The 20,241-nt window shown below is 48.3% G+C and overlaps 1 protein-coding gene across 4 annotated transcripts in view; it reads right to left on the bottom strand.

Moving 5' to 3' along the window:
* Positions 1-18,709, bottom strand: part of ALDH3A2 (aldehyde dehydrogenase 3 family member A2) — a 131,736-nt gene extending 113,027 nt beyond the window's left edge. For 3 of the 4 annotated variants that reach the window (XM_077892446.1, XM_077892447.1, XM_077892448.1), the window contains exons 1-5: positions 17,990-18,709; positions 17,729-17,830; positions 10,056-10,124; positions 7,102-7,250; positions 6,214-6,256 (exon numbers count right to left, since the gene is read on the bottom strand). In XM_077892446.1, coding sequence (XP_077748572.1) covers positions 6,214-6,256; positions 7,102-7,250; positions 10,056-10,124; positions 17,729-17,830; positions 17,990-18,706 — 1,080 coding nt within the window. In that variant the 5' untranslated portion in view covers positions 18,707-18,709. Of the gene's footprint in view, positions 1-6,213; positions 6,257-7,101; positions 7,251-10,055; positions 10,125-17,728; positions 17,831-17,989 lie in introns of those variants that run through there. The other variant, XM_077892449.1, reaches the window with a different exon arrangement.
* Between the last annotated feature and the right edge of the window lie 1,532 nt (positions 18,710-20,241).

The raw sequence follows: 20,241 nt of genomic DNA, 5'->3' as shown, positions 1-20,241 counted from the left end.
CATTTGTGGTTTCCTGCCTTCTTAATTTTCCCCATTCTCACTGGTGTGAGGTGGTATCTCATTGTGGTTTTGATTTGTATTTCCCTGATGGCAAGTGATGCAGAGCATTTTCTCATGTGCATGTTGGCCATGTCTATGTCTTCCTCTGTGAGATTTCTGTTCATGTCTTTTGCCCATTTCATGATTGGATTGTGTGTTTCTTTGGTGTTGAGTTTAAGAAGTTCTTTATAGATCTTGGAAACTAGCCCTTTATCTGATATGTCATTTGCAAATATCTTCTCCCATTCTGTAGGTTGTCTTTTAGTTTTGTTGACTGTATCCTTTGCTGTGCAAAAGCTTCTTATCTTGATGAAGTCCCAATAGTTCATTTTTGCTTTTGTTTCTTTTGCCTTCGTGGATGTATCTTGCAAGAAGTTACTATGGCCGAGTTCAAAAAGGGTGTTGCCTGTGTTCTTCTCTAAGATTTTGATGGAATCATGTCTCACATTTAGATCTTTCATCCATTTTGAGTTTATCTTTGTGTATGGTGAAAGAGAGTGCTCTAGTTTCATTCTTCCGCATGTGGATGTCCAATTTTCCCAGCACCATTTATTGAAGAGACTGTCTTTCTTCCAATGGATAGTCTTTCCTCCTTTATCGAATATTAGTTGCCCATAAAGTTCAGGGTCCACTTCTGGATTCTCTATTCTGTTCCACTGATCTATGTGTCTGTTTTTGTGCCAGTACCACACTGTCTTGATGACCACAGCTTTGTAGTACAACCTGAAATCTGGCATTGTGATGCCCCCAGATATGGTTTTCTTTTTTAAAATTCCCCTGGCTATTCGGGGTCTTTTCTGATTCCACACAAATCTTAAAATAATTTGTTCTAACTCTCTGAAGAAAGTCCATGGTATTTTGATAGGGATTGCATTAAACGTGTATATTGCCCTGGGTAACATTGACATTTTCACAATATTAATTCTGCCAATCCATGAGCATGGAATATTTTTCCATCTCTTTGTGTCTTCCTCAATTTCTTTCAGAAGTGTTCTATAGTTTTGAGGGTATAGATCCTTTACATCTTTGGTTAGGTTTATTCCTAGGTATCTTATGCTTTTGGGTGCAATTGCAAATGGGATTGACTCCTTAATTTCTCTTTCTTCAGTCTCATTGTTAGTGTATAGAAATGCCACTGACTTCTGGGCATTGATTTTGTATCCTGCCACGCTACCGAATTGCTGTATGAGTTCTAGCAATCTTGGGGTGGAGACTTTTGGGTTTTCTATGTAGAGTATCATGTCATCGGCGAAGAGGGAGAGTTTGACTTCTTCTTTGCCAATTTGAATGCCTTTAATGTCTTTTTGTTGTCTGATTGCTGAGGCTAGGACTTCCAGTACTATGTTGAACAGCAGTGGTGAGAGTGGACATCCCTGTCTTGTTCCTGATCTTAGGGGAAAGGCTCCCAGTGCTTCCCCATTGAGAATGATATTTGCTGTGGGCTTTTCATAGATGGCTTTTAAGATGTCGAGGAATGTTCCCTCTATCCCTACACTCTGAAGAGTTTTGATCAGGAATGGATGCTGTATTTTGTCAAATGCTTTCTCTGCATCCAATGAGAGGATCATATGGTTCTTGGTTTTTCTCTTGCTGATATGATGAATCACATTGATTGTTTTACGGGTGTTGAACCAGCCTTGTGTCCCAGGGATAAATCCTACTTGGTCATGGTGAATAATTTTTTTAATGTACTGTTGGATCCTATTGGCCAGTATCTTGTTGAGAATTTTTGCATCCATGTTCATCAGGGATATTGGTCTGTAATTCTCCTTTTTGGTGGGGTCTTTGTCTGGTTTTGGAATTAAGGTGATGCTGGCCTCATAGAACGAATTTGGAAGTACTCCATCTCTTTCTATCTTTCCAAACAGCTTTAGGAGAATAGGTATGATTTCTTCTTTAAACGTTTGATAGAGGGATCCCTGGGTGGCGCAGCGGTTTGGCGCCTGCCTTTGGCCCAGGGCGCGATCCTGGAGACCCAGGATCGAATCCCACACCGGGCTCCCAGTGCATGGAGCCTGCTTCTCCCTCTGCCTGTGTCTCTGCCTCTCTCTCTCTCTGTGACTATCATAAATAAATAAAAATTTAAAAATTTAAAAAAATAAAAAATAAAAAATAAACGTTTGATAGAATTCCCCTGGGAAGCCATCTGGCCCTGGACTCTTGTGTCTTGGGAGGTTTTTGATGACTGCTTCAATTTCCTCCCTGTTTATTGGCCTGTTCAGGTTTTCTATTTCTTCCTGTTCCAGTTTTGGTACTTTGTGGCTTTCCAGGAATGCGTCTATTTCTTCTAGATTGCCTAATTTATTGGCGTATAGCTGCTCATAATATGTTTTTAAAATCGTTTGTATTTCCTTGGTGTTGGTAGTGATCTCTCCTTTCTCATTCATGATTTTATTAATTTGAGTCTTCTCTCTCTTCTTTTTAATAAGGCTGGCTAAAGGTTTATCTATCTTGTTAATTCTTTCAAAGAACCAACTCCTGGTTTTGTTGATCTGTTCCACAGTTCTTCTGGTCTCGATTTCGTTGAGTTCTGCTCGAATCTTTATTAACTCCCTTCTTCTCTTGGGTGTAGGATCTATTTGCTGTTTTTTCTCTAGCTCCTTTATGTGTAAGGTTAGCTTTTGTATTTGAGTTCTTTCCAGTTTTTGAATGGATGCTTGTATTGCGATGTATTTCCCCCTTAGGACTGCTTTTGCTGCATCCCAAAGATTTTGAACGGTTGTATCTTCATTCTCATTAGTTTCCATGAATCTTTTTAATTCTTCCTTAATTTCCTGGTTGACCCTTTCATCTTTTAGCAGGATGGTCCTTAACCTCCACGTGTTTGAGGTCCTTCCAAACTTCTTGTTGTGATTTAGTTCTAATTTCAAGGCATTATGGTCTGAGAATATGCAGGGGACAATCCCAATCTTTTGGTATCGGTTCAGACCCGATTTGTGACCCAGTATGTGGTCTATTCTGGAGAAAGTTCCATGTGCACTTGAGAAGAATGTGTATTCAGTAGAGTTTGGATGTAAAGTTCTGTAGATATCTGTGAAATCCATCTGGTCCAGTGTATCATTTAAAGCTCTCATTTCTTTGGAGATGTTGTGTTTAGAAGACCTATCAAGTATAGAAAGAGCTAGATTGAAGTCACCAAGTATAAGTGTATTATTATCTAAGTATTTCTTCACTTTGGTTATTAATTGATTTATATATTTGGCAGCTCCCACATTCGGGGCATATATATTGAGGATTGTTAAGTCCTCTTGTTGAATAGATCCTTTAAGTATGATATAGTGTCCCTCTTCATCTCTCACTACAGTCTTTGGGGTAAATTTTAGTTTATCTGATATAAGGATGGCTACCCCTGCTTTCTTTTGAGGACCATTCGAATGGTAAATGGTTCTCCAACCTTTTATTTTCAGGCTGTAGGTGTCCTTCTGTCTAAAATGAGTCTCTTGTAGACAGCAAATAGATGGGTCCTGCTTTTTTATCCAGTCTGAAACCCTGCGCCTTTTGATGGGGTCATTAAGCCCGTTCACATTCAGAGTTACTATTGAGAGATATGAGTTTAGTGTCATCATGTTATCTATTCAGTCCTTGTTTTTGTGGACTGTTCCACTGAACTTCTTCTTAAAGGGGAATTTTAAGAGTCCCCCTTAAAATTTCTTGCAGAGCTGGTTTGGAGGTCACATATTCTTTTAGTTGCTGCCTGTCTTGGAAGCTCTTTATCTCTCCTTCCATTTTGAATGAGAGCCTTGCTGGATAAAGTATTCTTGGTTGCATGTTCTTTTCATTTAGGACCCTGAATATATCCTGCCAGCCCTTTCTGGCCTGCCAGGTCTCTGTGGAGAGGTCTGCTGTTACCCTAATACTCCTCCCCATAAAAGTCAGGGATTTCTTGTCTCTTGCTGCTTTAAGGATCATCTCTTTATCTTTGGAATTTGCAAGCTTCACTATTAAATGTCGAGGTGTTGAACGGTTTTTATTGATTTTAGGGGGGGATCTCTCTATTTCCTGGATCTGAATGCCTGTTTCCCTTCCCAGATTAGGAAAGTTTTCAGCTAGAATTTGTTCAAATACATATTCTGGACCTCTGTCCCTTTCGGCGCCCTCGGGAACCCCAATTAAACGTAGGTTTTTCTTTCTCAGGCTGTCGTTTATTTCCCTTAATCTATCCTCATGGTCTTTTAATTGTTTGTCTCTTTTTTCCTCAGTTTCCCTCTTTGCTATCAACTTGTCTTCTATGTCACTCACTCGTTCTTCTACCTCGTTAACCCTCGTCGTTAGGACTTCTAGTTTGGATTGCATCTCATTCAATTGATTTTTAATTTCTGCCTGATTAGCTCTAAATTCTGCAGTCATGAAGTCTCTTGAGTCCTTTATACTTTTTTCTAGAGCCACCAGTAGCTGTATAATAGTGCTTCTGAATTGGCTTTCTGACATTGAATTGTAATCCAGATTTTGTAACTCTGTGGGAGAGAGGACTGTTTCTGATTCTTTCTTTTGAGGTGAGGTTTTCCTTCTAGTCATTTTGCTCAGTGCAGAGTGGCCAAAAGCAAGTTGTATTGGGAAAAAGAGAAAAAGAGAGGAGAGAAAGAAGGAAAGGAAAGAGAAAGAGAAAAAAAAAGGGAAGAAAAAAAAACGAAAAGAAAAAAAAAGAGAGAAGAAAAAGGAGAAAAAAAAGGGGGTGGGGGAAGGAACAAATCAAAAAGCAAAACAAAACAAAACAAAAAAAAAAGAACCACCGGGGAGTATCTTCTGATTCTGTGTACTTTAAGTCCCTTGGCTTCTCCTGGAACTTGTCCGTCTAGCTGGTGTTCTGGGGGAGGGGCCTGTTGTGCTGATTTTCAGGTGTTAGCACTTGGGGGAGCTGCTGTGCCCCTGCCTGGTGCAGGGCTCAGTGGGGGTTGTTTACCCCGTGAGGCCGCAGGAGGAACCGCCCCAGTGGCGGGGCAGCTCTGGAAACCTGGATTCAGCCCCCGCAGGAACTCCAGAGCTCTCCGTCTGCAGGGCCTGGAGGCTCCGGGCGGGGCCGCTGATCTGCTCAGCCGGGGCAGGAGCGTCCTCGCTGTCCTGGGCCCTCCCGGCCTCTGCCTGTCCCGGGGGAGGCCGGATCCTGGGCTGTGTCCCGGCGCCCTGTGCTCCGGGGCCTGCGCTGGTGGATTCGCGCTCCCGGGCCGCGCAGCCCCCTCCGCGGAGCCGCCGCCCGAACCCCTCCGAGCTGCTCCGGGTCCCGCCGGGTCCCGCCGTGCGCGCTGCAGCCCTTAGGGAGCTCGGCGCACTCTCCCGGGGCGCAGGTGTCTGTTAGTGTCCCAGGGAGCCCGAGGGCATCCCCGCCCTCCTGGGTCCTGCTCCACCTCCCCGCGAGCGCCTTTCCGCCCGGGAAGGTCGGTGCAGCTCCTGCTCCTCCGGGACGGGGCTCTCCTGTCCTGGGGACACTCGCCCCGGCCTCAGCCCGGCTCCTCGCGGGGCCCCTCCCCCTTGGAGGCCTTTTGTTTCTTTCTTTCTTTTTCCCCGTCTTCCTACCTTGATAGAAGCGCGAACTCTTCTCACTGTTGCATTCCAGCTGGTCTCTCTTTAATTCTCAGGCCGAATTCATAGATTTTCAGGATGATTGGAAGGTTTTCTAGGTAATTTGGTGGAGACAGGTGATTTGGGGACCCTACTCTTCCGCCATCTTGCTCCTTCTCCAAGAAGATACTTCCTCTTGATGTGACCTCATAATCGGAGAACCGGAGCCACACTAATCAATGCTAGGATGCTGAGTGTTTGAAATTTTCCAGAAAGGACTCCCTGATGAACTGACAAATCAACCTCTAACTGGCTGACGCTGAAACCGCTCACGACCTTGACATCTGAATGGCTCTAACTGAGGGTGCCAGCTGGGGATATGTCCCCAAATCCCAGGGGAGCCCCTGGGAAACATCCTGATTAATTTGCAATTGAAAGTAAACCATGACATAAGGAAGGATCCTTCTTCCTCTGACCAGTGTGTCTATTTCATTTAAGCTGCCAGACCTCAAAGTGGTACAAGCTCTGAGAATCAGTAAGGGAAGGATGGCAGGTCCCAGAGATACATGCTGAACACGGAGAGGAATAGCACTGTGATAAATGAGTGGGGAGGCGCACGCATGACCACGTTCATGAGCTGTTTCACATAACACAATGCAAAGTATCCTTGACACTTACAGGAAGAGCAGGAATAAAAATCATCACGTAAATCTGGGCTATCCTGAAATAAATACAAACAGCCTTTGGTTAATACTCCAATAATTGATGGTCATGCTTCCTCACATTGAATCCATACATTATCTTCTAAAAAACTAAAGCTAAGCATAACTTATGTGGGGATATTTAATAACATTTCTAAGAGGCTTTATCTAACAACCCAAATTAACACTATATCAGCCCTGCTGAGTGTCCGCTTTCTAAAGGGGAGTTGGACTTTACATCTCTTAGCTCATTCTTAGCAGAAGCAGTGGAATGAACACAGCAAAATGAACTAAAATGTGGGTGAGAATCAGAAACTTTTTTTTTTTTTTCAGAAACATTTTAGAGTGAGGACCATAGGTGTATCTCACATGGAAGCAAGACGAACAGTCTTCTCGAAAGGAGAGATGCCTCCTTGCATCCTACATACCCTGGAAACAATCCCAGAGAGCTTGCTGGAATTGTAGAGTTAAAAAAACAAAAACAAAAACACAAAAAAACCAACTGTGAAAACCAACATGAAGGCAAGTGTGTTGCTATTCTGCTTCCAGGGAGAAATACTCTGTGCATTTGCAAAACACTAGAACTGAACAACCCAGGAAAAGGCAGACCCAGGCCAAGGGTATTACCTTCTCGTCCTGTGTTTTTGCTCTGGGCAGGGCATCGGGTCACCAAGTTACACGGTGTCCCTGTGTGTCAGGGGGTCTCTGCCAGCCCTATATCCTGTGATCCACAAGTCCCAGCTCCCATTTGCCACGGGGCTCAAGTCCAGGTAACTGGCCGAGAATGTCAACACGAACAAAGGTAGGAGGACCAGACGGTCCCTTACTATGGATCTGGGGTTCTGACATGACAGACACTGCTGACCTGGAGACTTCGGGGTCCTGTTTCAAGAGCAAGAGGATACGCTCCGTGTTGATGAAGATGGCCCAGCACGGAAAGCAACACAGCATCAGGATGAGGATTCCTCTTTGCAGTATGATCCCCACGCGTTTCAGGTTCTTGCCTCCAAAGGACTTGAGATAGAAACATACAGTGAGGAAGAATGCCCCCTCGTGCTGGGCAGGCCAAGGCCGGGGCCCCTGCCCTCCAAACAGCTCCCCACAGGCCAGCGCCCCACCCCACCTGCCATGCCTGCAGCCGGGCGGCCGCGTCTCCCACACCCCGGCGTCCGGGCCAAGCTGTTGGGGAGCTACTGGCACCTGTGGCACTTTGAACATGCCCTGGGATGACAAGGGCCCTGCTCCTGGGAAGAGGGACAGTTAGAAACGAGGGCACTGGTAGCAGAGAGCAGAGCTTAAATGGGGCAGGAAGAACTGGGTCCAGGTTAGGGCCTAGAAGATTCGTTCAGAAAACATGTCCTGAATTCCTCCTGCATGCCAGACGCATTCGGGACCCAGGATCTAACTCTGCAGTGAACAGAGCGGTCAGAGACCCTGGGGTCATGGAGCGGACTTTCTGGAAGGAAAAGGAGACAGACAGTGAACAGAGAAATACCTAAGATCCAGAGTGCTTTCCCTAGGACGTGGCAGTGATGTTTGGGGAAAAATAAAGCAGGGTGACAGGGGGAGTGTTGAGGGCCAGCACAGTTTTCACACTGGTGACGGGCGGCCTCCCTGGGAAGGTGATGTCAGCAGCTGATGGAATGAGCCAGGCAGACACATCTAGGAGAAGCAGGGCGGGGTGGCACTGGGTGGGGCACGGCTGCAGGCCCAGCAGCCTCGGCAGGGGCATGGGGTCACCGGACAGTTCCCAGCAGAGACACGACATAACCAGCTGAAGTTTTAGAGTGACGAGGGCACAGAAGCCAGAAGTGAGCAGCTGCTGGGTGGCCAGAGCACGGAGCAGAGAGCAGGCTGGGGTGGGGACACAGGCCAGGCCCAGACAGAAGCAGCCCCGATGGAGGCAGAGGGGCCCTGTGCCCCACAGTGCCTTTGGCCAAGTCTAGGCTTCTCGGGAGCCCTGCCCACACTCCTTTTCCTCCAAGGAACCTGAATTACTATCTCCTTCTACAACCAAAAAGGGGTCTAACTTAAACCACAGAACAAGAGTCAGTAGAAACAACAAATTAAAATAATGGCATATAAATGACACAGAATATTGTACAAATATCAAACGGAATGTGTATATCTACTTCTTTCCATGCATTCTCCAAAACATATGGTTTAATGGGAGGAAAACATAATAAAATCAAGTAGGTTTTAGAGTGGTGTGGGTGTACAGAGATGGAAACATCTGGAGGATACTGACCAAAAAGTTAATAGAAATAACTCCGAACGATTAAATATTAGTGATTTTTTTCCCCATCTTTTTCAAATACTTTTCCAGGTGACCTGCAGTTTCTAGATGTGCTTGATCTTTACAATCTTTTTATTTTATTTTTTAATAATTTTTTGTACAATCTTTTCATTTATTTGTTTTTTAAAGATTTTTTTTTTTAAAGATTTTATTTATTCATGAGAGACACAGAGAGAGAGGCAGAGACATAGGCAGAGGTTCTCAAGAAGCAGGCATGGGGACACAGGGAGCCTGATATGGGACTCAAACTCAGGACCCCAGGATCATGACCTGAGCTGAAGGGAGACGCTTAACCGCTGAGCCACCCAGACATCCCCTACATTAAGTCCTTTAGAGCCATATTTAGCTTAGCCTTTAAAAACTATCCCAGAAAAAAATAAAAATAAAAAAAAAATAAAAACTATCCCAGGATATCTTCATGCACAAACTGCTGGGGAGCTGAGTGCAATGGCTCAGGAGACACACCTATGCTCAGTGCTCCTCTTTCCTTAGGACAGAACCCTGTCCTCTCTGTTCCAGGCAGTGGGTTTGAAGGCAGGGCTCATCCATCACACATCCACCCATCATCCGTGCATCACCCATCTATTTAACCATTCACCACCATCTACCGAACCATCTATCCACCTGTCCATTTATTATCTATCTACCCAATCATCCACCCAACCATCTGTTTATCCATCTGTCTATCCCTCTACTCACCCATGTAGCCATCCATCATCCATCTATCCAACCATCTATCCACCCATCTACCCATTTCTGCTTGCTTCTCTGCCTTCATCTCACTCATTCAATAAACTTCCAGGGTACCCACTACATAACAAGCACAATGCTGAACCATAGGGATTCAAAGACTGAATGGGATAAAGCCTTTCTCCCCAAGCATCTCAGATCCTAGTAGGGAAACTGCTATGGCTGTAAAGTTGGTGGGTGAGATGGAAGACAGCACTAGGAATGAAAGGCCTGGACCAGAATCTGACTCTCCATCGATTATGCTAGCACACCAATCCGGAGTTCCCAATCCCACAAAAAGCAATGAGGATAGAGACAAATAAGCAGATTGTCTGCCATATGAAGATGGGAGATACAGGATTTGGACTTGAGCAGAAGGTGGTATATTCTTGTAAGAGACAATCCTAGAGGAGAAACAGTTCAGGTGGAAAAGCCAGATGAGTTTAGTCTGGTCGAGGTGAGGCTGAGATATCATGATGGACATTCAAGCCTGGCCCTCAGGAGACATGTGGGCAGGTGATGTGAGTCTTAAACATCAGGTGAGGGTGTACAGTTTTACAATAGGAGAGATCACAACAGGGAAGAAAATGGAAAACCCAACCCCACCTGAGCACATGGACCCTGAGGACACAATTAGGAAAGCTGGCTGTGCTTGCATCTACAGCCACCAGCAGCATGGTATTTGACAAATAAAAGGCAACAGAAGCCATAAAGGGGATGGTCTCTTCTATCATCTCCCACAAGATAGGTAACCGACCAAAACAGGTGTGTGGGGGAGGGTGATTGGTACTCACCTGAGACATCAGTGTATCACAAGCGGAGGCCAAGCCAGTTCCAACGGAAATCCCAGTAACGTTTACAACCTGCAAGGAACAGCACAGAGCTTCAGCCAGCATCCAGGGGACTAGTGGGGGCAGAGTCACTGCCAACAGCTCCCTCGAAGGAGTAACCCATGATTTTATTTCACGTCAAACAGGTGACTGCTATTGTAAACAAAAATATAGCCTCTAAGAATCACAATCACTTTGCATCAACCAGAGTGGCTTACAACTGAGTTTTTCTCAACACAATGCACATTACAATGTCTATATTAAAAGGCTGAATTATGATTAATATCTAAAACCAATGCCCCTGGGGGCACCTGGGTGGCTCAGTCCATTAACCATCTGACTCCTCACTTCAGCTTCGGTTGTGATCTTAGCATCCTGGGATCAAGCACGGAGTTGGGCTCTGTGCTTGGCTGGGAGTGTGCTTTGGGATTCTCTCTCTCCCTCTGCCCCTGCCTCCCTCCCCTGCTCACATACTACTCTCTCTCTAAAATAAATAAAATCTTCCAATAAATAAACTTAATTACTTAATTAAATACGTGAATGAATGAATGGATGAATGCCCCTGGTCTGCGATGTGCATTTAATAATAATGACGGCAAACCCATTCTGAGCAAATGCTACATGCAGGTCCTGTCCCAAGCCCCTGTCAGGGCTGTCATGAGCACTATTCCCATTTTATGGATCACTTGAGCAAGTCACAGAAAGCTTCGGTCATTCGGATGGTGGCCTGAAGCTGGCAAGTCTGGCCTCAGGCTTTAACCCTCCCGTGAGAAACAGGGACTAATTCTGTGTCACCCTCTCGCCTTAACCTCACCCCAGGGCCCCTGACCATTAAGGGCGCAGACAGTAACCTGGAGGTAAGGGTCAGAGCCCAATGTGCTGTTCTGCGATGGCAAGGGTTGGGGAGAACTGGAGACCCTATTTTCATCCCCAGTCTCACATTTAGCAGTGAGGTCAACCCCAGGTGAGTTAACTTCTTGGCTGACCAACGTCACAGACTCTAGCCCCTGGGAGTCAGTGACAGGCCACCACAGAGTAAGGCCCCAGGCCAGTCTAGCGAGCAGCAGGAGGCACCCCCTGCCAGAGGCCTTGTGCTCTGCATGCCCAGCCCAGTGTCAGGGCTAAAACTCAGCCTTCCAGAAAAAGCACAGGGGAAGCACAGCTATTACTCTGCCTCTATGGCTTCAAGCCTCTTCCCAGGTCAAGTCCATTGTCAGAGCTGATTCCCGTCAAGGGCATCTAACACTGAGCTCTGATGTCATCCTCTCCCCATACAATGACTGCATGGATACTCAGAGGGTCCAAGACTCACAACCGTATTTCTTGGGGCAAGTTGTCCAGAACACTATCTTCCACATCAGAGTGTCTATTTCACCAAAGGCTGCAAGAAACACTCCTCTGACTAGTTATCAGGAAAGGCCCTCCTTCCCCGCAAGTAGCTGGCTCAGTAACCTCTTGGGCGTGCTGGGAATTTCTGGAAACTACCAGGGCAGGGAGCTCAGAGTGCAATTTGTAGCTTCTCCAATCCTAACCACTCCCAGCTGAATCTTTTTCTATCCATGTTTCTCTAACCCTATTCTACCAGCTAAGTGTTTATCTTTCTGTCTTGAAAGTATTTTTATAAACTGACTCAAATTCTTCATGAAACAAGATGGGGATATAAATAAATGTTCTTGGGGAGTGCCTGGCTGGCTCAGCCAGTGGAGCACATCACTCTTGGGTCTCGGGGTCGTGAGTTTGAGGCCCACGTCGGTAGGAGGGATTACTTTAAAAAAATTAAATCTTTTTTAAAAATGCTCTTTTATTTAAAACACAAACACTGGGATCCCTGGGTGGCGCAGTGGTTTAGCGCCTGCCTTTGGCCCAGGGCGCGATCCTGGAGACCCGGGATCGAGTCCCACGTCGGGCTCCCGGTGCATGGAGCCTGCTTCTCCCTCTGCCTGTGTCTCTGCCTCTCTCTCTCTCTGTGACTATCATAAATAAATAAAAAAAAATTTAAAAAAATAAAAAATAAAAAATATATAAAACACAAACACTTTGGGGCACCTGGATGGCTCAGTCAGCTACCTGCTTTCAGCTCAGGTCATGATCCTGGGGTCCTGGGATCCAGCCCCAGGTCCAGGTCGGGGCTCCCTGCTCAGCGGGGAGCCTGCTTCTCTCTTGCCCCTCTTGAGCCCCTCTTGCTCATTCTTCCTCTTTCTGCAAAAATCTTTTTTTAAATCTTTAAAAAATAGAAGAAACAAACACTTTTGTAAATTATTTCATTCCACAAACTGAATTTTTCCTAAGGCAAAAGATTTTTAAATATATCTAGCTTTCATAAATAGTTTTGATATTGGGCCTACTGTCTTCTCAGCAACTAATTACAATTTAATAGCTGGTTAAAAACATAGTCTAACCAACTACTCACTGCTCCAGGAAGGACAGGCACAGACCTTACCTCAGACTTTAGCTACAAAAGTTCTTCTCTTTGGAATATACCAGCCTTCCCACACTCCCTTTTGAGGTCTAACGACAGAATTTTAAAATTCTATTTACTCTGTACCTATTAATTTTTTCTTCAAAGCATGGAAATAGGGATGCCTGGATGGGTCAACAGTTGAGTGTCTGCCTTCTGCTCAGGGCGTGATCCTGGAGTCCCAGGATCAAGTCCCACATCGGGCTCCCTGCATGGAGCCTGCTTCTCCCTCTACCTATGTCTCTAATGAATGAATCAATAAAATCTTAAAAAAAAAAAAAAGTGTTCTTATGCTCTTACCATTGGGTGATCTGGGATAGAAGAGTATAAAGGAGCAGCACTGGAAGGGAGATCATCGGGAGGTGCCCAGGTGAGGCCCGGCTCACAGTTCCCCCAAGCTACTTATTTCTCTGAAACATTCACTTGGGCCAGATCTGTGCCAGCAGCCAGGCTCAGCAAAATTAAACATCAGCAGGAGGGCACACAGAGCAGAGGATGTGGCACAGCAGGGGAAGGATAGGCCCTGTTGGGGCTTTTGGGAAGGCTTTTTGCAGATGCCCCTAAGCCATGTCTAGAAGGAATGCCCCAGGCTCATGTGCAAGCCACAGAATGCAGTGGGCACCCACAGGCTGGGCACCCACAGGCAGGACACCCAAGGCCTGGATTTCACTGTCTGGTGAAGGGAGCACTGAAGGGTATTAACCCAGGGAATGGCTTGATTTTTCTTTTTTTTTAAGATTTTATTTGTTTATTCATGAAAGACACAGAGAGAGGCAGAGACCGTCAGAGAAGCAGGCTCCTTGCAAGTAGCCTGATGTGGGACTCGATCCCTGTACTGGGATCACACCCTGAGCCAAAGGCAGATGCTCAATCGCTGAGCCACCCAGGTGTCCTGATTTTTATTTATTATTATTTTTTTTAATGGCTGAGACTGGAGAAAGGTGAGATGGAGTCAGGCCTAGAGGAGGTGGTCCAGGCTGGCAGGAAGGAAGGGTGAAAGCTGGGCCAGGAGACTGGTGGCAGGAAACAGAAGAAAAGAAGTAATTTTAAGAAAGATGGGAAATGAAGTTATTAGCAGGGCTTGCAGCCCGATGGAGATGTAGGACAGAGGGGAGTGCCAAGGGTACTCCCAGGAAGGATGCTCACACATCCTGAGTGTGAGGTGTTCCTGGAGGGTTCAAGCCAGTATGTCCTGAGGCGGGCAAACCCAGGAGGGCACCTCGGTGGGTGACATAAATTTGAGAGGCACCAAGGAAGAGGAGGAGAAGGGGAAGGGAAAGATGTACAACAGCTAGAGGTAGCAGAAGCAGCAGTGGAAGCACAAGGACACTGGGTCCCCCGGGAGGCCAGGAGTGGCAGAGAGGCCAGAGGGGGATGTCACCGACAGCATTAGCCAGATCAGGTTCGACGGCAAGGTGGAGAGACAAAGGCCAGCTTGCAATGGGGAGAAGAGGACATGAAGACATAGACTTTCTGGCAAAGAGCATAAGCGGCCGGACAGGGGGCTGGGCAGGGAGACAGGCAAATGGGAGATGTTACAGAAAAGGAGAGACTCGCATTGCATAGGTTTATCATAGTGGCCGAGGCATCAATTAAATAGAAGAAATGGGGGATGCCTGGGTGGCTCAGTGGTTGAGTGTCTGCCTTTGGCTCAGGGCATGATCCTAGGGTCCTGGAATCGAGTACTGCATCCCTGCAAGGACCCTGCTTCTCCCTCTGCCTATGTCTCTGCCTCTTTCTCTGTGTCTCTTATGAATAAATAAGAAGAAGAAGAAGAAGAAGAAGGAGGAGGAGGAGGAGGAGGAGGAGGAGGACGAGGAGGAGGAGGAGGAGGAGGAGGAGGGGAGGAGGAGGAGGAGGAAGAGAGGAGGAGGAGGAGGAAGAAGAAATAATGGAAAGAATGGTTCTGAAACATAGGCAGAAGGCTGGTCTTGAAGAGGGGAGTTAACAGAGGTCTGGTGTTGATGGGCAGACGAGGGAATGTCAGGAACTGACCACCTGGCTCACAATCCTGAAAGTGGGGCCCAACAGGGCTGCAGAGGGAGAGAAGACGGGGGAACCACAGCACGGGACGACCCCATGAGGTCAGATAACAGGTAGGGGGTGCGGGAACTCAACAGGACAAGGATAAAAGGTTGCCAGCAGGGAAAATAAAGTTTAAAACATCTACAATGAGTCCATGCTGAGGGATGAAAATGTGTAGAGCATGAGTCCTGAAATGGATTGAGCGGAGGGGAGGGTGGTCCTGGAAGCCAGTGAGATGGAGGAAAGTGGGGCCCACACACCCAAAAAGATGAGCACTCAGGTGCTGGGGTGTTGATGAGCACAGGAGAGGTGCTGTACTAGCCACCAGCTATCACTGACAGGGAAAAAAAGTACAGGATGGCATACATGGAGGGTCCATCCCTCCAAAGTGGGCACGGCGAAAAGACAGTCTATTCAATAAAGAGTGTTGGGAAGGGGATCCCTGGGTGGATCGGCGGTTTGGCGCCTGCCTTTGGCCCAGGGCGCGATCCCAGGGTCCCAGGATCGAGTCCCGCATCGGGCTCCCTGCGTGGGGCTGGCTTCTCCCTCTGCCTGTGTCTCTGCCTCTCTCTCTCTCTTTCTCTCTCTCTCTCTCTCTCTCTCTCTCTCTGTCTATCATGAATGCATAAATAAAATCTTAATAAAAAAGAGTGTTGGGAAAATTGGACAGCTACAGGTCAAAGAATGGGACTGGACCTCTTTCTTTCTTCTTTTCTTTCCTTCTTTCGATTTTATTTATTCATTCATGACACACAAAGAGAGAGGCAGAGACACAGGGAGAGGGAGAAGCAGGCTCCCTGTGGGGCACCCGATACAGAACTCGACCCCAGGACCCCAGGATCACACCCTGAGCCGAAGGCAGATGCTCAACCCTGAGCGACCCTGGGAAATGCAAATTAAAACCACAATGAACTATCACCGCACACCTGCGAAGAGTATGCGACAGAAAATAAAAAGTGTTAGAGAAGATGGGATATCCTCATGCACCATTGGAGGGGATGCAAACTGGCACAGCCACTCTGGAAAGTGGTATGGATGACCCTCAAAAACTTAAAAAGAGAACTACCATATCATCCCACAATCTTACTTCTGGGTATTTAACCAAAGAAAACAAAAACAGTAAGTCAAAAAGATACCTGTACACCCATGATCACTGCAGCATTATTCATAAGCCAAGATATGGAAACAACCTAATGTCCACTGAAGGATGCAAGAATAAAGAAAACATGGTGCATGTACACACCGTAGAATATTATTCAACCATAAAAAATAAAGAAATCTTGCAATTTGTAACAACATGGATGGGCAATGAGAGCATTATGCTAAGTGAAATAAGTCCATCACAGATAAATGCCCTCTAATCTCACTTACATGTGGTATCTAAACTGAGAAAAACTGAACTCATACGTACAGAGAGCAGACTGGTGATTCCGAGACTGGGAGGGTGCCGAGGAGCTAGATAAGGCAGTCAAAAGGTACAAAGCTAGTTCCAGTTACAAAATATATAAAGGGTGGGATGCAATGGACAGCCTGGTGACTATACTTAATATTACCATATTGCACTGCACGTTTGAAAGTTGCTAAGAGAGTAACTCTCGGATTTCATCACGTGGAAAAAAATCTTTTCTGTATAGGGACAGAACTATAAATTTATTATAGTGATTATGCCACAATACACACAAATATCGCATTGTTACATTATATACCTGTATGTCAATTATATCTCAGTAAAAAAGTTAATTTTAACAATTTTTAAGAAAGGATGCTGGGAAAGAAAGGCCTGGGAAAGAAAGCCGTGATAGGAAAAAGTAGACCACCAACTGTGGGCCCTGTGGAGAAAGAGAGAAAGTGTCCTTCAAGTTTCCAATAATAACCCTTTGTTAATATCTGTTCCCAGCCAACAGAAGGACCAGGAGGACAAGGTGTGCCCTCTGCGGGGGAGGGGTCAAGTTCATCCTCTCCAGGGGACACAGTTAACAGCCTGTAATATAAAAAGCTTCTCTGCTTTTTTGACTTTCTAGAGGCCCCATCTAAACTTTCAAAGGAAGCAGAAATATCCCTGAACCAGTTCGCTTAACAACAGACCTGTAAATAAAACGTCTGATTCCACACCAAGGTCATCCCAACTGTAAAGCTGAAAGGAGAAACTTCTGTGGTCCCACCAGGATCTTAGGGCATATTCCCACCTCCTGTGGGGACGGAGGGGACATCTTCTAAGACTGGCAGAGACCACCTTGCCGCCACCACTGGAAGAGTTTTCCACCTTCTCTGAATGCCTGGGTGAAATGCAAGAGCGAGGCAACTTTCCACCACCTCACAAACATAAACAAAAGACTTCAAAGTCCTTGTAATTTCAACCCATGGCCCAAGGGAGATACTTTATTAAGAGTGTGAAACCGGAAATAAAAACCGCAGTGTGAAACCCTGGAGCATCCTGGGTGGCTCAGCTGTTGAGTGTCTGCCTTCGGCCCAGGGCTGATCCCGGGGGCCTGGGATGGAGTCCCACATAGGGTCCCCGCAGGGAGCCTGCTTCTCTCTGTGTGCCTCTGCCCCTCTCTCATTAATAAATAAAATCTTTTTTTTAAAGTGTGTGAAACACTACACCCATAATGAACTATGTAATTCCAACTAAAAGCAGACAACCTACATTACCTTTAAGGTTTTTTTAAGATTTTTTATTTATTTATTCATGGGAGACACAGAGAGAGGCAGAGACACAGGCAGAGGGAGAAGCAGGCTCCACGCTGGGAGCCCGACGTGGGACTGGATCGCAGACCGGGATCACGCCCTGGGCCAAGGGCAGACGCTCAGCCGTCGAGCCGCCCAGGCGTCCCTACGTTTAAGCTCTTCGTGGGATCTTAGAACAGGGGGGAAATGCAGCTCCGATCGCTTCACCAGCACAACTTTCTCCCTTGCGATACATTCCCTGCGCCCCTGGGCCGCTCGGTAATTCAAGCTCGGCCCCCACGGGACGGTTGCAGAGACGGAAACACTCCTCCCCAGGCGGCCCACACAGCCTCCCTCCACATCTAAAGACAAAGCAAAGGCACCCCTGGGTCAAAGCCCGACTCCTCGAGGGAAGAGACACGACCCAGGAGACGGTGCACATTCCGCGTCGACCCCAGAGACAAGATTCAAAACACGTGACACCTACCGACACGGCGAGCGTAACGGCATCCAGCTCCACTTTGCCCAGGTGCCCGCAGAAGATGGAACTGACCACGCCAATGAGGAAGATCATCAGCTGCGCCAGGAACTGCGGAGCGAGAGCGGGAGAGCGCGAGCTGACCCCCAGCCGCCCGCCGGGGAGGCTCCGGGAGCGCGGCGGCGCGGGGGGCGCGGGGGCGCGGGGGCGCGGGGGGCGCAGGGGGGCGGGGGGGCGGGGGCCGTCGGGGGCGCGGGGCCGCGCACTCACCACGGGGCCCGCGAGCGCCCCCAGCGCGGCCGCCTCGCGTCGCACGTCGGGCGGCAGCGCGCCCCGCAGGCCCCGCAGGCAGCCGCGCCAGAGGGGGGCGTCGGGCCACCGGGTGCCGTCCGGGGCGGCGGGGGCGGCGGGAGCGGCGGCGGGGGCCTCCATGCCGGCGCGGGCTCTGAGCGCGGGAGGCGGCGGTGAGCTGGGGGCGGCCCGGGCCCGCCCCGCCCCGCCCCGCCCCACGCGGCCCGCCCCCCCTGCGGCCGGGGGCGGGGGTGAGGATGCGGAGGTGGGGGAAGCAGGCGGGTCGCGCCTGCGGACCCAGGACGCCCCCTGCCAACCGTCGCCGTCCGCAGATCCCCAGGAGTTGGGGGCGGGTCGCGGAACCCCCGAGGAGGTGGTAGGTGAGGGGTCGCAGTCCGGCGGGGGCGGGGGGTACCGGACGCGGTCGAGGGAGTGGGAGGTCGCCCTGCGATGACAAAGGAGACTAGTCGTTAGAGTGAACTGTGCTGGGGGCGGGGGGGTGGAGAGGGCGAATTCGTAATTCCACCCTCCCACCGCCGGAGCCCTTTGCTGGCTTTTCAGGTGACCGCTTCCTCTGCCTCGAGTTACAGGTGTGTTACAGAAAGTATTCCCGGCGCTGGCGGAGGGGGGGTGGGTGGGGTGGTGCGCTCCTCGGCCTGCAGTGTGGGCCCAGAGATAAGCCCTCCGCATCCCCATCCCCCATCCCCCACCCGGATCCCCGGGCCTCCTGATGAAAAAGGGCAGATACGCTTAGAAGTCTCTGGAAGGCTAGGGTACCTGTCCGGGACAGAACGGAGAGAATGTGTGTGGACTTCCTAACAGCTGCGAGAGGGGATGTTGCTGGGGCCCAACCCAACCTTCAGGGCAGGCCTTTACCACGGTCCCTGCAAAATGACCCTCCAAGAAGCAGGCACTGAGGGTGGAAATGCCTGAAGGTGGCCTTGGGTGTTTTTTCACACGTGTTAGCTAACTCTTCTGACCTGGTCCATTATCTGTTCTTTCAGGGCAAAAGCCATGCCTAGCTTTGTAGCTTTGTGCCATCCAAGCACCCAGTGTACTTCACACTGAGGCTTGCGGAGTTAACAGTGTGGCCCTGGGGCGTGGGCGGAGGGGGTGGGGGAGAGGGGGGAGGCTGAGTCCAAGTACTATACTACTTTGTTGCTACTTAATCCAAGGCCACTATACTGAAGTCTTGTGCTCTGACCCCCCACCCCCCACCCAAAATGAATTAACAATGGCTGTTTGGGCTTTCATAGCTCTAGAAAGTTCCCTAACTGTTCTTCGAGGCCAGCGGAGAAGGAAGCATTCATCAAAACCTCATCCTTTTGAGACACAACCACACAAAACCTCCTGGAAACACCATGTTTGCCACCTAAAGCTGGGATGCCTTTTTTTTTTTTTTTTTTTTAAGATTTTATTTATTTATTCATGACAGTCACACAGAGAGAGAGAGAGGCAGAGACATAGGCAGAGGGAGAAGCAGGCTCCATGCAGGGAGCCCGACGTGGAATTTGATCCCGGGTCTCCAGGATCGCGCCCTGGGCCAAAGGCAGGCTCCAAACCGCTGCGCCACCCAGGGATCCCTGGGATGCCTTCTTAAAGACAAAGACGATACCCCTTCTGTTTGGACAGAAAATGAACGGGGCCAGCTAGGACCCCAGCCTCCCTCTCCTAGCCCCCCCTTGTCAATTCCTCTGCCTTCCAACTTTGTAACCCCTCCTTCTATCAACAGAGGAAAAGGGCTAGGGCCCCTGGTGGCTCAGTGGTTGAGTGTCTGCCTTTGGCTCAGGTCATGATCCAAGGGTGTTGGGATCGAGTCCCACATCAGGTTCACTGCAGGGAGCCTGCTTCTCCCTCTGCCTCCGCTTTTCTCGGTTTTTCTCATGAATAAATAGATTTTTTTCTTTTTCTAAAAAAGTATAGAAAAGGGTCTGACTTCCTTTCCCTGGGTTAGCTCTTCAAACCATTTACTCCTCTCTGTGGGATGCCCACCACTCTAGAAAAATGAAGTGCTGGTTCTCAGCAAGGCGCACAGCTTCCTCTCTCTTCTCTGACAATCCATGGCACCCTCAACAGATTAAGACAGGTCCTTAACAGGAAGCATGCTCCTCAATGCCATCCGACTCCTTTTGCCTAACCTAAGTCTTCTCCCTTTTGGTTTCTCAAGCCCCTCTACTGCCCACAGTGCCTGCAATTTGGACCCCAAATGAATGTTGACAAATGCCATTTGC

Source organism: Canis aureus, chromosome 3 (genome assembly GCF_053574225.1).
Source record: "Canis aureus isolate CA01 chromosome 3, VMU_Caureus_v.1.0, whole genome shotgun sequence".
NCBI classification, from domain to species: Eukaryota; Metazoa; Chordata; class Mammalia; order Carnivora; family Canidae; genus Canis; species Canis aureus.
Note: the sequence above shows the minus strand (reverse complement) of the source record. Positions and strands in the feature narration are given on the sequence as shown.